Source organism: Lissotriton vulgaris, chromosome 2_1 (genome assembly GCF_964263255.1).
Source record: "Lissotriton vulgaris chromosome 2_1, aLisVul1.2, whole genome shotgun sequence".
Classification (NCBI taxonomy): Eukaryota; Metazoa; Chordata; class Amphibia; order Caudata; family Salamandridae; genus Lissotriton; species Lissotriton vulgaris.
This window is the reverse complement of record NC_141687.1, coordinates 998,270,807-998,284,877: the sequence shown is the minus strand read 5'-3', so window position 1 is coordinate 998,284,877 and position 14,071 is coordinate 998,270,807. Positions and strand designations below refer to the sequence as shown.

Here is a 14,071-nt window from a genome sequence, read left to right as displayed (position 1 = left end):
CCAGTGTTTCCCAAACCACCATCAAGGGGATCAAGGAAGAGGGCAGAGAGGCAGGGGATCCATTCCACCTCTTATACCGAAAGGCGCATACTCCAGTTAAACTTCGGGCTATGAGGGAGTGGTTGGAGGAATATCCGGATAGGACAGCAGCAGTTAAACTACTTTGGGGATTTCGGGTGGGTTTCAGGATTGGATACCAAGGTCCTCGGTGGCAGCGTTGGGCCGATAATCTAAAATCTGCAAAGGATTTACCCCAGGTCGTTAGAGCCAAATTGGCTAAGGAGTTGGAGTTGGGCAGAATAGCAGGCCCCTTTTGTAGCTGTCCATTGTCCAATCTGATGGTCTCCCCTTTGGGAGTCATACCAAAGAAAGCCCAGGGTGAGTTTCGGCTCATTCACCATCTCTCCTTGCCTAAAGGACATTCTGTAAATGATTTCATCTCTGCAGATAACACAGCGGTGTCATATGCTTCGGTAGATGACGCATTGCGTTTGGTACGTCTGGCGGGTGTGGGTGCCTAACTAGCCAAGTGTGACAGTCAGGCGGCTTTTAGGTTGTTGCCCATACACCCGTTGGACTTTGAGCTGCTGGGTAAGTATTTTGAGGAGAAATTCTATGTGGATCGAGTATTGCCCATGGGATGTTCCATCTCTTGTTCACTTTTTGAGATGTTCAGCACCTTTCTGGAATGGTGTGTGAGACGCAAGTCTGGGCATGAAGCTATTTGCCACTACCTTGATGATTTTCTGTTTATTGGTCAGGCTGGGAGTGGGCAATGTGCTAGAGTGTTGGCATGCTTTCAAGAAATGACAGGTGATTTTGGTGTGCCATTGGCCCCAGACAAAACGAAAGGCCCTGTGTCGCAATTAGTTTTTTTAGGCATCGAGATTGATATGGCGGCTATGGTGACTAGGCTGCCCTTGGCCAAAGTGCAGGAGATCAGGTCGCTTTTGAGAGAAGTTCTGGGTGAAAAGAAATTGCAACTCAGACAGGTTCAGCGTCTTCTGGGGTACCTCAATTTCGCATGCAGGGTGGTGAGAGCAGGGAGAACCTTTTGCAGACGTCTTGGTCTTGCTATGTAGGGGGCTTCTTTGCCGCATCACCATGTAAGATTATCCAACAAGGTGAAAGAGGATTTGATCATTTGGCTGAGGTTCTTAGACAAATTCAATGGTGTGTCAATTAATTTTGTGGAAGAGGACACCGTGTGGCAAGTCCAGATTTTTTCAGACGTGGCAGGGGCTCAAGGTTTTGGGCTGTTTTGGCAAGGGCGTTGGTGCGCCGAGAGTTGGCCGCAACATTGGTTGGAACAAGGGCGCAGTATCGCCTTCTTGGAATTTTTCCCGCTTCTAGTGGCATTGCAGGTGTGGGGAGAGGAATTCAAGGACCGTTGCGTATTGTTTCACATAACCAACATGGCAGTGGTAAGTTTGGTTAATGGGCAGAAAGCAAGAGATGTGAGAGTGCTTCAATTACTGAGAGCTTTTATGTTGCAAATCCTCAAGCTGAATATTGTTTGTTTTTAGAGCCAGGCATATCCCTGGGGTGAACAACTCAATCGCCGATGCTCTGTCTCGTTGCAATTGGCAGAAGTTCCGGTCTTTGGCGCCAAAAGCAGACAGAAGCAAGACGGCGGTTCCTACGACCATCTGGGACCTGGGGGAGTAAGGATTTTGACACTAGTGGAGCAGTCTATTGCTAAATCCTCGCGCAGGCGTTACCAGCAAGCGTGGTCGGAATTTGTCAATTATGCTTTGGCACATGAACAGGATGGCTCAGCAGTTGGAAATGAATAGTTTCTGTTAAAATTTGCATTGCATTTGTACGACAAAGGTTTGTCGCATACCACGATTTCCGGCAAGTTAGCTTTAATTTCCTTTTATAGTCAATTATTGCTGGGTAAGAAAGTTCAGATTGGGTTTTTGTTGAGGAGGGTACTGAAGGGGTTTGGGTGTACTAAGGGTACTGTTATTTCTCTGAGAGAACCTATTACTTTTGATTTGTTACGTAGAATCTTAAGTGTTTTGCCTAGCTGCTGCTATGATGAATGGGAGCTAGCAAGGTTCAGGTTGTGTATGATCTGGATGTTCTTCGGGGCTTTCCGGATTTCGGAAATGTTGGGTTTAAGGAACCAACTTGGGATTCAAACATCAGACATTCGGTGGGGAATGGGGAAGTTTGGCAGATCCGGTTGAGACAGTCAAAGACAGACCAAAGAGGAGTGGGAACTTGGATCAATTTTAAAACAAGTGGGGTTGTGGATTGTTGCCCGGTGGGGGTGTGGGATTCCTTTTCCAAGTCTGGAGTGTTCCGTGATGGGGTTATATTTTGCCACGAAGGGGGACAGTTATTTAGTTTTCAGTTTTTAGCAGTTTTAAGAAAAGGGCTTGCATTGTTGGGAGTTAATCCTCAACTTTTTGGGACACATTCCTTCAGGATAGGTGCGGCTACATAAGCGGCCAGATTGGGCTGGGGGAGGGAGGAGATACAGCACATTGGGAGGTGGAAGTCCAATAGTTGTTACAGATATGTTTGTTTATAAATGCATTTCTGTCTCGTATTTTAGTAATGGTGGGTTTTTGCATCATAGGTCGAGTTCTGTAATTCCCGTGGAAAAAACGGACATGGATTGTGGGACATTCATTGATTAAATGGGCATCAGTTTTTGCAGAACAGCAAATCTGTGGAAGAGGTTTGGGTTTGTATGGTAAAGATCACGAAGTTCTGTGGAAGGGTGTGGGGGGTATGAGGTGGAAAGACCTTTTCCTGTTATTGTCAAAATTGGCTGCTGAGTGGAGTATTCCGTATCTTCTCATTATACACCTGGGTGAGAACGATTTGGTGGAAATGTCAGGCCTTACCTTGATAAAACAAATGAAGTTGGACCTGGCTGTGCTGAAACAAAACTGGGTTGGAACAAGGGTTGCGTGCACTGGTTTCGTTTACCGGCACCAATGGAGAGGGGCGAGGCTACACTCAGTGGTGGAAAAAGCCCGTCGGAAATTGAACAGAGCGATGTTAGTGTTCTGCAAGGCAATGGGTATCACGGTATTGGTACATGAGCATTTTTCAAACGAGATGCTCCATTTATTCAGGTGTGATGGGGTACACCTGTCGCAGATTGGTCAAAGTTATTACCTAATGGAACTGCGGGATGTCCTGGCAAAACTGTGGGGGGTTGATCTGTGGTGTTCTCACAAAGCAGTTTAAAATAAAAAAGCATTTTGTGTTTGGTTTTAAGGGCGGTTTTTTGGGTGGGGCAGGAAAACACTGGAGGTTTTCCTGGGTGGTGTGTTTTGGGTAATAGGAGAGTCTAGAGCGGACATATCCTTTCTCTCTGGGGGTACGGGGAGGGTAGGTGGTTAAAGGTAGAGAAAATTGGAAGAAAAACTTTGGTTGGGATATATATATACAGTTTTGGAGTTTTGGAAAAATGAGGAAATCATCGGGGAATGTGATGGAAAAACAGTTCTGGAAAAGTTCTGGGAAAAAGGTACAAAGGTTGGTGTTTTAATTGCGGAGTCTGTCTTTGGCTGTCCTAGTAATAAAGTGACCTTTTATGCTTTGAACAGAAATGTGTGGAATGTCTTTGTTGTGCGAATAACGTGGAGCATCATAAAAACAACCTATTTCAAATTCCTGCAAGCAAGAGGCATCGTACCTTGATAAAGTGTCAGAGGGCGTGGCTAAGCATGGCATAGTTACACTCAATCTGTGGCTTTCTAGAAATCGAGAACGAAGCTGTACATTAGATGGAGAGACGAGGGCGGCGGCGAGCCATATGGGTCAATGAGAATAGCGTTCACCCTATCCTTACAAAGTGTCTCTATCTGGACCACCAACGCTCTAATACGTCCCCAGCTCTTACTAGTGCCCCGGGGGTGCCGATCACATCTCAATTCAGTGCGCTGCACCACCTCCAAATCAGGAGGGAGGTAAAGGACTGACGAAACAGAAGAGGGACTGCTCAGCGGTGCAGCGGCGCAGGGGAAGCCGGTGGCAAGTGGAGAGGTCGCCGGTGGTGGGAGGCTGCTGTGCTGTCACAGCGTTGCGGAGGACTTCAACTATCCACTCGGCACCCAGGCTGCACCTGCGATAGGGATGCTGCAGGCTGGCTGAGGAGGTGTCCTCTATGCAAGGTACGTGATGCGGGGAGGCAGTGCCCCGCCTGCAGTCTGCTGTTCGTGATGTTTGACTGGCATCGCCGTGGCACGAGCTACCAGGCAGCTGCAACAAAGCAGACGCGCAAACCTATGAGCTGAGGCAAAGACGCGCCTGGTGCTATCTCTCTCAGCAGCCGGTGCCAGCTGCACGTCTCGGCTGCAGGCAGCAGCCTTTAGCGCCAAGGTAGCCGACGTGATTCGTAAATGCTGCAGTGCATGCCATGCACTTTACCCGCCACAGCCCTTCATTGCCCATCTGCAAGACATGCAGGCTGCCATTTCTTAGTAGCCACCTTCATCTGTTTAACTTGATTTTGCATGCTTTTTATTAGAGCCCAGTGGCCAGGTTCCCTGTCCCAGTGTCGTGCGATGGGTTTGAGTCTCCCAGCGGCTGTAAAATCCATAGGGCTTTTGAAAGATGGGGACTACATACATGGCGTGACTGGAGTGCTTCTGTTGTTATAATGATTGTGTACTACAATAAGAAACCGAAAACACTAATTTTAGAGTTCTCTCGGATTCGCTTTCTACCGAAAATGCATGTTTTTTAATCCTTCCTGAATCAGGGTTTGCAGTGTCTTGACAAAGAAATTGCACAGGTTCTTAACTGGCATTTCCCATCCTATGTATTGTGCAGTCGTTTTCCTCGTGTCTCCTGCTATTCTCAAATGAAAGCAGTTTAAAACAACAATGTCCTCAATTATCCTTTTTTTTAAACGAATATTATCCCTGCTGGTTGAACTCGTGCCTCGTGTTGTAATGCTTTTGTAACGCACAGATGTTAAAACATTTACAGTATGCGTGACGTCAAATGCATTACACAGCTAATTTTGAGTAACAGTTTGTATTTGCATAACAACGCTTTGCTGCTTTTACCCATAGCTGTGTATAAGTGAATGTGTCTCATCTTCTTCTTCATATCAAAGTTAAAATATAACCTAAAACGTTTACCTGGTGTGAAATGCGTTACACAGCTGTTTTATTGGCCTGGGTATTTCGGTTTCCTTTCCTGCTGCCTATCGGTTAACAGTTACCTACTTTCTGATCGATATTAAAGCCAAATATGTATCCCTTAAAAAAAGCATTATTTCTTTTGTCTAATGCAACACCCAATCTTTTTATTTCGGCTGTGGTAAATGCATCCCGAGTGTTGCACATCTCTTCTCTTTGTGACGTACTTATGTAATGTAAGATTATTTCAAATCATAGTATTCACATTGTGGTTTGAAAATTAATTTCATATATTCATCCTTTGACGTTTCATTGTCTTTGTCGGCAGTTTTGGAATCCCAGATTGGAATTACAACGGCAGTTTTTGCATTGGTTTCCTGAGAGAACCTGCTCATGAATAACGACACATTAGTATTTAAAATGAGTCAGCACACTGTTTACTGTGACATTTCTAGGTATTGTTCGTTAATTATTTACAATACATAGCAAAAGTGCACGTATTAGCAATTGTACTTAGCATAGATATATAAAAGCACGTTTCTTTGTTCTGGAGTTGATCCCTTTGTCTCGATTATAGGGTTGATTCTGCTACATTTTGAGTTTGCTTTCCTTTGTGTGTTTTGCTTAATGGTCACCGTAGGCGTCCACAACTGTCTTTGGACCTCAACTTCGATTGTAATGAGAAACACAAGCTGCGTGACTGGCTTTCCTTTCTGATTTGAAATGCAATGATGGCCTTTAGCCAACACACCTACAGCGAGCACTGTCATCACTGTGCTCTTCCAGATGCCGGAGCCTGCTCTATTTATGCCAAATAGAGTCCTCGTTTCACGTCCCAGCCAATATATTTGAGCAAATATGAAAATTCCGTGCTGCAGAATGTCCGTGGCCCTTTTTCACACTGCTTGCTACAGGGCATTTACTCATTGTGTGTAGCCCAGGGAGCTTGCTCAAAAATGAAATGACAGTGCTGTGTTTAGTTAATGGGTAGCTTTCCGGAGAAGTAACACCATATTAACTGTACATAGAACGTAATTTATTTTTGTACTATATTCGCATAATCTGGACGTCAAAACTACTTGGCTTTATGAACGACCACACATGTTTACTGCAAATTATCATCCTATCTGCTAGTTTGCTACATATTTATCTTGCATTGAACAGTGTGTGTCATATGAAGACATATTATGAAAATAGAAAACACAGTGCAACATATTGTTCAATTTTAATCGATATTGCTTTATATTATCCCTGAGAACGTTAATTCTTGAAGTCTCTGATAGAAAGATTCTAGATGCAAAAAAATCAGTGCTGCATACAGTCTGTCACATTTGTTACCCGTTATCTTGTTGCGTCCTATTAACTGTGTATGCCTAATAATTGCATGTCTAAAAGACATTATAATCAGAAGGTTCAAAACGCTGAGCTGCACGTGGCCTCTTTTGTGTGCTACAAATTATTACTATCTTCATTGCCTCCTTGTGTTCACTTTGCGTGCCTCAGACATTAAATAATAGGTCACACTTTGCATCTGATTTTACCAGTGTGCTCCATTCCAGTGTTTGCATTTGCAAACGTTTATATAGTAGTAGTTCTGCACAGGTACATTGTGAAGACAATTTTAGAAAATATTCTAGGTCAAATTTATAAAAGCAAGTGCAATTAAGCTTGTCACGTCTATACCCTGTTAATCACGTATTCGCCCTTTTATACAAATGGAAATGTGTGAAATAAACGGTTACTCTATCAGGTGTTAGTGTATGTGAATTCAGCATCACAAACAGGAGTTCTGCCAGGAAGGGATTACATCAAGCAGTATATAGGATATAGATGATGTACGGTAGCAGTAAACTAGTGTTTGTGGTAGAAGATGGGAAGTGAGTATATTTATTCAAATCACACTGAAGTGCAAAGCTAGGCACTCTATGCTTTTCCGTTCCTGTTTTATATTTCCCTGCATCTGCTCAGATAATCCAGTTCCAAACCTCAATGCAGCATCTGCCTCTATACACTGTAAGAGGTTGCATTGATTTTCTACCCTTTCTTTGTTTCCACCTGTGAGAGCGGTTGCACAGCAGGTTTTCTTTACTTGTGGCTTTTTTTCCAGGGCACCTTTTATCTTGTGTGTGGCTTGGATACATGTCCCATTTGACGACATATAAATGGTTGATTGGAGACTGTGGTTTCCACTCCATACGTACGGGATGCCAGACGGTGGTGGTGCATGCCCATGCATATTTAAAAGATGTTCCGGAAGACACTAATGAGCACAGTACATGCAATCTGAATTCCCATCAGATGATGATGCAGCATTATTATTTGGTCCTGTGTCACTATTCAGTTGTGTCCTTAGAAAAAGTGTAGCATATCCTTTGAAATATAGTATTCAGAAATCCTGAGATACATTTGTGCAAATTACACCTGCTCTGATGTCCTTGCAAGTTCAGTTTGGAGTTGTTGGATTGATTTGTGTTTCGTCATATCTTTTAACATGTTGTTTTACTTGTTGCTGTGCTTCAAGTTCGTAAATGGTGGTAGTCCTTCTCTGTTCGTCAATGGCTCCTAACGTGATATTTGTAAGTGGGATGCCGTCACCTTGATTGACTGGCTCCCCTAATTCTTTTTAATTATGCACTGTTGTACAACGATGTCAAACGAGTGCATCTCTGGTCTGTTTTGATCCATATTTACACTGCTCTACTTTAATTTCCATAGCCACACTTTTGTGTTTTTAACTAACTCGTAAATCAGGATTTTCCAACAGTTGTTTGTTACCACTCCAGTACTTTTCAAATCTGCTTTCCCATTGTACCCAGAGTTGTGAACAAAGCTCTTCTACAAGAAGCTTTTTATGCACACGCTGCTCATTGTGATACCGTAATAAAGAAATGCATTTGTTACATTTTTTTTGGTAATAAATGTTCATAACAGTCTAGTTAAGTAAAAACCTACCACTCTGTTTTGTGAATATTTCTTTTAGTCAGCTAATGAAATCATAAATGAAAATCATATCTTCTGCTCAGTTCGTAAACATAACCTGTTTGCCTTTGTTTTTTAATTTTTTTTATTTTGAATACATATTTTTTAAGCGTTTTAAACGTTCAAAATAGTTGTTCACTGTTCTGACCTCACAACAGTGTACAGAAAGGCTAATTTTCCTCTGCAGCGAATAACCAGCAGTCCTAAAACCTCCATTTTTGCATTGCTTTCTAACAGTAGAAGAAGTCTAACCATGTCTGTCACAAAATAGTCCAACCCATTTTCATCGAATCCATGATTTGGTTCTTAATACCGTTTAAAAAAATGCAACAGAATCCACTGCTACTAAAAACAAAAATGTACCAACAATTTCAAATGAAATGAGTGCTTTTTATATAGCAACAAAGTAAAAATGCGTCACAAAATAGTGAACAATTTACAACTAGAAGTCTGCAATGGAGAACAAGGGAAATAAAATTATCTTACTGCAAATATAAACGATGCACTATTTTTTTTAAATCTTGATAAAAAAGAAAGGTGAAAGCCATTTAAGCATCCCAATTATAAATCAAAAGTTTAAAAGGATAGCAGTCAATAAAGGAGTTATTTTTTAACTTTGTTTTCGAGGGACAGCTCTCAGGCAATTAGAGCTTCTCTAGTCAAATCATTGTTCACAAACATAATACACGTCCACAATATTGCTCTTCACTGCAAGCATTAGTTATGTGCCCTGTCTCAAGCTTCACTAAGATGGTACAGATTCTGTCACTGTAACGCCCTCAGTGTCTTCTGGACTGCTAATAAATAATCTTGTGGTACTTTCTCATCTTATTTACTTTGACAGTGTTATATCATATTTCAAATGTCAGGACCTGTTCCGCAGGGGGAGGCAGGGAGTCTCTCATTAACGCTCCCTAGTCAAGAGTCCAGCCAACCAAGAGTCTCCCTAGCCTCCAATCTGTCTCTCTTAGCCGCCCTTACAGCAATGACGAGCATGGTCGCAATTTCTGAAGTTGTCCTATTAAGCAAGTCTGCTTTTCATGCTTTAACCGAAGGCGCTTCAGCTGTTTTTTATTACATAGCCTCATTGTGTTTGGTAAGTACGAACATCATGCCTACTATTTCACTCCTGCACTTCATTTCCAAAACTCCTACCTTACAACATTTGGGAAGGCCCCAACGTGCAGTTTCCTGTGTAGTATCTGTAGAGATTTTTAAATCCTTATTTACTTGATTAATCCAATATTTCTGTCTTCTAGGGTAGTCCTACCACATGTGATTATATTGCATTTTAGGTTATTAGTGGCATCTTACCTCACTTGTGCCAAATATTCTTTTCCCTCTTAATGTTGTGAGGTATAATCTGTGTGAAAAGTCAACTGAATCAGTTTGAATCTTCTGTTCCTAGATACATTGGTAATGTTCTCGGTGGCACTGCTCCCTTTAGGAAAGTGGGTTATAATGCAGTGAGGCTGGTTAGGCACCACTATGTAATAATCTCATTTTACCCCAAATAAGTCCTTGGATTCACACTAATAAATCACTAGCTCAGTCCTTGTAGTTTGGCACAGAGCAGTCAGGCTTTACTAGAGTACCGTGTTAAGCATTTGAGAGTACCAACGTGGACTACAAGTAATTGGCAAGACTCTAAAGAAATCAGACCTCAATTTATAAAAGTAAATTCAATTTTTATATAAATTTAGACACCAAAATGAACACAATCCGTTGAATATTACCGGAGTTATGGATTTTTAAAGAAAAAATAAATCTGTGCATTTCACTCCTGCAAAACTTTAGCGTTTCGGTCAATGGCAAAATGGACTAGTTACAATCAGTCACTTGCAGGTCGAGTTCAGTGGATTCCACTGAGGGTGAAGGTGAGGAGCGGTTCCAGGACCAGGCCCGGACAGGCCGTTGATTTTTACCTTGCATGTAGGGCCCCGGTGCATAGTTGCCCTGGCTGCCCCTAATGTGGCAGCTGGAGCGATGGGTGCTGGTTTTATCGCTTAGATTTTGCTGGTGAGGAAGGGGGTGCAAAATCTTGGCAACGGGGCCACAGAGGCGTCAGGTTGAAGATGCTTCAGGGTTCCCTGAGGCACATCGCCAAACAAAGGTAGTGGTAGCTCAACTGGCACCAGCAAACCTCGGCAGCAGCAAGCTCAGCCTTCGATCACTTTGATGCCCTGGAGTGCAGGGGAAAACATCACATAAAAGTTGCTGGAGGTCAGGTCTAAGTTTCCTGCAGCGCACTAGTGCATTTACTTTTGTGTGTTTCCCTCGCTGGGCCTGATGACCAGTGATTCTTTGAATCCAGGTGCTGTTCTTGCTTGCAGGCTGCAGGTAACTAGGACCTCTCGTATAAAGGAGTTCTGGAGTTGCCTTTGGCTTGCAGATGAGCTCCTCTTTCCTTTGGAACTTGTTTCTGGTCCAGGAAAAGCCGCAGTCATGCAGTTGCAGGGTGGTTGCCACATGTGCAATCTTTGGTGCCTTTTCTTTGTGCAGGTCCTGAAGCTCCAGACTCAGGCCTCTTCTTTGTCCTTTGGTTGCAAGTCAATCAGATGTGAGGTTCTGGTGCCAAGGCCGCCATTACATTTTAGAGTTAGGGGTGTGGGAGCTAGTAGCCAATGGGCTACTAGCCTCCCAGGCTAATCCGCCCCTGAGGTGACCACTTCCTGGGGAGTGTGGCACCTTTTCTATCCAGAAGTCTCCATTCGGCCACTTAAAAAAAATGGCAAAGCCCTTTTTCGTTTGTACAGACCAATAGCCCACCTTAAGGGTGTGGCTAACCTTCTGGGGGGTTATACCTCCTGGCTATCAATTTTACCATCTGCCTGGGTTGCAAATGTGCCTGGGGTGTGGGGTTTGCTTTTTCCCCCTCTGGTCGGAAGCCTGGTTGCACAGAAGAGACAGTGGGAACTTTGAAGCTCACTGTCTTGTTGTACCACTTCACTAGCCACACTGTTGGGCAGGGAGGGGACACCTCCTGCCCAGACAGGCCTTTGTCTCCGACTAATGGGAGTGTTCACGCCTTCTGGCAGTGAGGTCAGACCCCTGTCTTGGCAACAGCAGCTGCAGGCTGTTAGCCAGGACACAGAAAAAGCTGGGGCAACCAGGTGGGTAATCTCAGCCACCTGGGTTCATGCCACATTAAATCTGACTTTTGGAAAAAGTTGGATTGGATGATTCAAACATGACACTTTTAAGTGGGACCATAATGGAGTTGGCAACCTGGGAATGCCCTAGCCGCCAGCTCGTGTTATCCCATGCCCCACTGAACACTTATAGTAGCCCCTAATGAAAGGAGGCTACTATACAGACATATAATCTTGCACTTATTTATCCACACCTTTAATATAATGCACCATGCCTCCTGGGCTCAGGATGACTGGCAAATATTAAAACTAGTTCTGTGATCTTGCCCCTCATAGTAAGGGCAATGTTGTGTTTGAGCAGTTTGCACTGTTCCTGCAGCCTGCAATGGGAGGACTTCTATCATCCTTTTAGTTGGGTCATTCGGTGGCAGTATCAATGCTTCAGGCCATGGGACCCTCTAACTCTAATGCCTTGGGTACCCCTGGTACCATATATGAGGGATTTATAAGGGGGAGTAAAGTCATTGCCAATTGGAGTTACTAATTCACATGCATCATATTTTAGGGAGAGAGTTCTGGCACTGGGGCACTATTAGCACACTCCAGTGCACTTTCAGAATCAAAACCATCATCATTGGAGAAAAAAGTGTGAGGAGGAAACCTGCAGAATGCCTGTTTCCTTACAGTCCTCATTCCTTGTGTAGCTCTTTATTTAATACTTCCACCCACCCTGTGGGTAGGCCAGAAAGTGCTGGTCCCAAAGATTTGGTTATTTGATTGTACACTTACGAAACAATCTTCTTACCTGTGCCTGAAATGAGTATGTTGTGTAATAGTTTGTCTGTGGGTGGTTGCAGGTTGGTGTTTCCCCAAATACTCTTGACCACACGGGCAGCCTCTTACAAGCCAGAGATAGTCATTTTGGCATTTCAAATCACTCATCTATGTCCCTGAAAGTCCCCCATTATTTTTTCAGAATAAACATCACCTTATGTAACACATGAATGGGGACTTACATAGAAATGGACCTCCTTTAGTTCTGTAGCCCTCCCCAGCTTGGTCATTGACCAGTGCTTCAGGCACTTGATTAGGGTTTCTGGAATATAGCAAGGGCCCTGCCCCTTTAGTCTGGTATATTGTTGCCTGCATTGCATCATGACTGTCTCTAACTGTGCTGCAGTTTTGGAATTTGGTCTCCTCCTGAACCTGACACTCCAGACTGTCCGGAGCAACAGTGGTCTTCAATAATTTTGCTCTATACTGAAATTGGGCTGCAATATAGTAGTATTCATAATAAGGTGCTCCTAAGCCTTCCCTCTACATGGGGAAGCAAATTGTATTCAAAGCAACACTGCATCTTCCATCAGTCCATATCAGTCTCAGTCATGAGAGCAGATCATTCCATTCTGTAAATACAGTTCTGGATATCGCTGCATGAATGGTGTTAAAAAAAGCAAAATATGCAAGGTTAAGTAATCATTTTGGAGCGAGCTATCCTATCCATCCTTGACAAGGGAGCTCCTTCCAAAATATTATAGATCCCCCAGAGATCCTGTATTGTCTTTGAAATATTGCCCTCTATTAAGTCTTTGTCGTGTGAGATATTTATACACCCAAATATTTATTTGTGGTTAGGGCCAACTTTGGGGCGTGGAGACAAATGGCGGCTATGTCTTATTTGGTTGTGTAATGTAAATAGAATTGATTTGCCACAATATATTAATCCCAGCATCTTCTGGAATGTGTTTGACATCTGTTCAATCTCAGATTTAAGCTACAGGTTCCCCTACATACAGCAAAATGTCGTCATCTGCATTAAGAGAATCCTATGCTTCGACTAGCTACTTCCAGTGGGTTTGGTCTGCCCATATCTTCCAACGTGCGCAGCATAAGGCTCAATGGCCAGGACAAAAAGCAGGGGTGTCAATGGACACCATGCCTGGTTCCCCTTTCTTCTCTGCATTCCTCGAAATCATTCGATCAATCTGTACTCTGGCCATGGGGCCCGAGTAGAGCTCATAATCTGTACCTTTTGGTCAAGTACAGCATGTAGATAAGACAATCCAAGGCAATCAAAGGCCTTTTCAACATCTAATACGGTCACTGATGCCCTTTGTAGTTCTTCAGGAGCTTCCCGGAAGGCATGAAATGGCTATCTCCAATTTGGTGACTTTTTGAGTATGAAGCCACTCTGGTCTGAGACTATCATAGCTGGGAGTATGGGGAGGAGTCTAGTAGCCACGGATCTGCTTAGTATTTGGCAGTCTGCTTTGATCAATGCCAGGGGTGTGTACAATGCCTTGTCTAATGCCTCCTTTCTCAGTATGGGGAGGACCACAATAACACCTTGTGAAATGTTCAGGAGACTTCCCTTGTTAATGCTTTTTTTAAAGAATTCAACTAGATGGTTACTTACTAGGCGGGTAGAGTATATCTTTCAGAAATCTATGGGTAGGCCGCCTTACCCAATGGCTCTATAATTGCTCATTGTATATATGGTTTTAGGACTTGCTCTTTAGATATGGGCTGCTTGAGGGCGTCGATAAGTAATTTTCTAATCTGGTATTGCATGCCTTGTATCTAATTTCTTATAATAAGCCTCAAAGTCCTCATTAATTTTGTTTTGAGTGTGAACTACTGTTCCCCCGTTATTTCTTATTGAATTCTGCACTGACTTACATTGCTCATTTCTGATCAGAGGAGCCAGAAGTGCGCCAAATTTGTACCTCTACGAATGCATTCTGTAAGTGTAGGATTACAGTTAAAACGCCACAGTCATTCCATCGCGGCTGCCCAAGACTTAATCTGCTCTTGGGAATTGTGATTGAAAGTTGACATCTATGTTTAGGATTTCAAGTTTCTGCACATTAATTGCTAATGTTTCCA

At 43.3% G+C, this 14,071-nt stretch overlaps 1 protein-coding gene across 1 annotated transcript in view; it reads left to right on the top strand.

Annotated features, from left to right (window-relative positions):
- The first annotated feature begins 3,948 nt into the window (after positions 1–3,948).
- Positions 3,949–14,071, top strand: part of CSRNP3 (cysteine and serine rich nuclear protein 3) — a 336,425-nt gene continuing 326,302 nt past the window's right edge. The window contains exon 1 of the mRNA XM_086956591.1: positions 3,949–4,139. Within this exon, the coding sequence (XP_086812717.1) occupies positions 4,133–4,139 (7 nt within the window). The 5' untranslated portion in view covers positions 3,949–4,132. The remainder of the gene's footprint in view (positions 4,140–14,071) is intronic.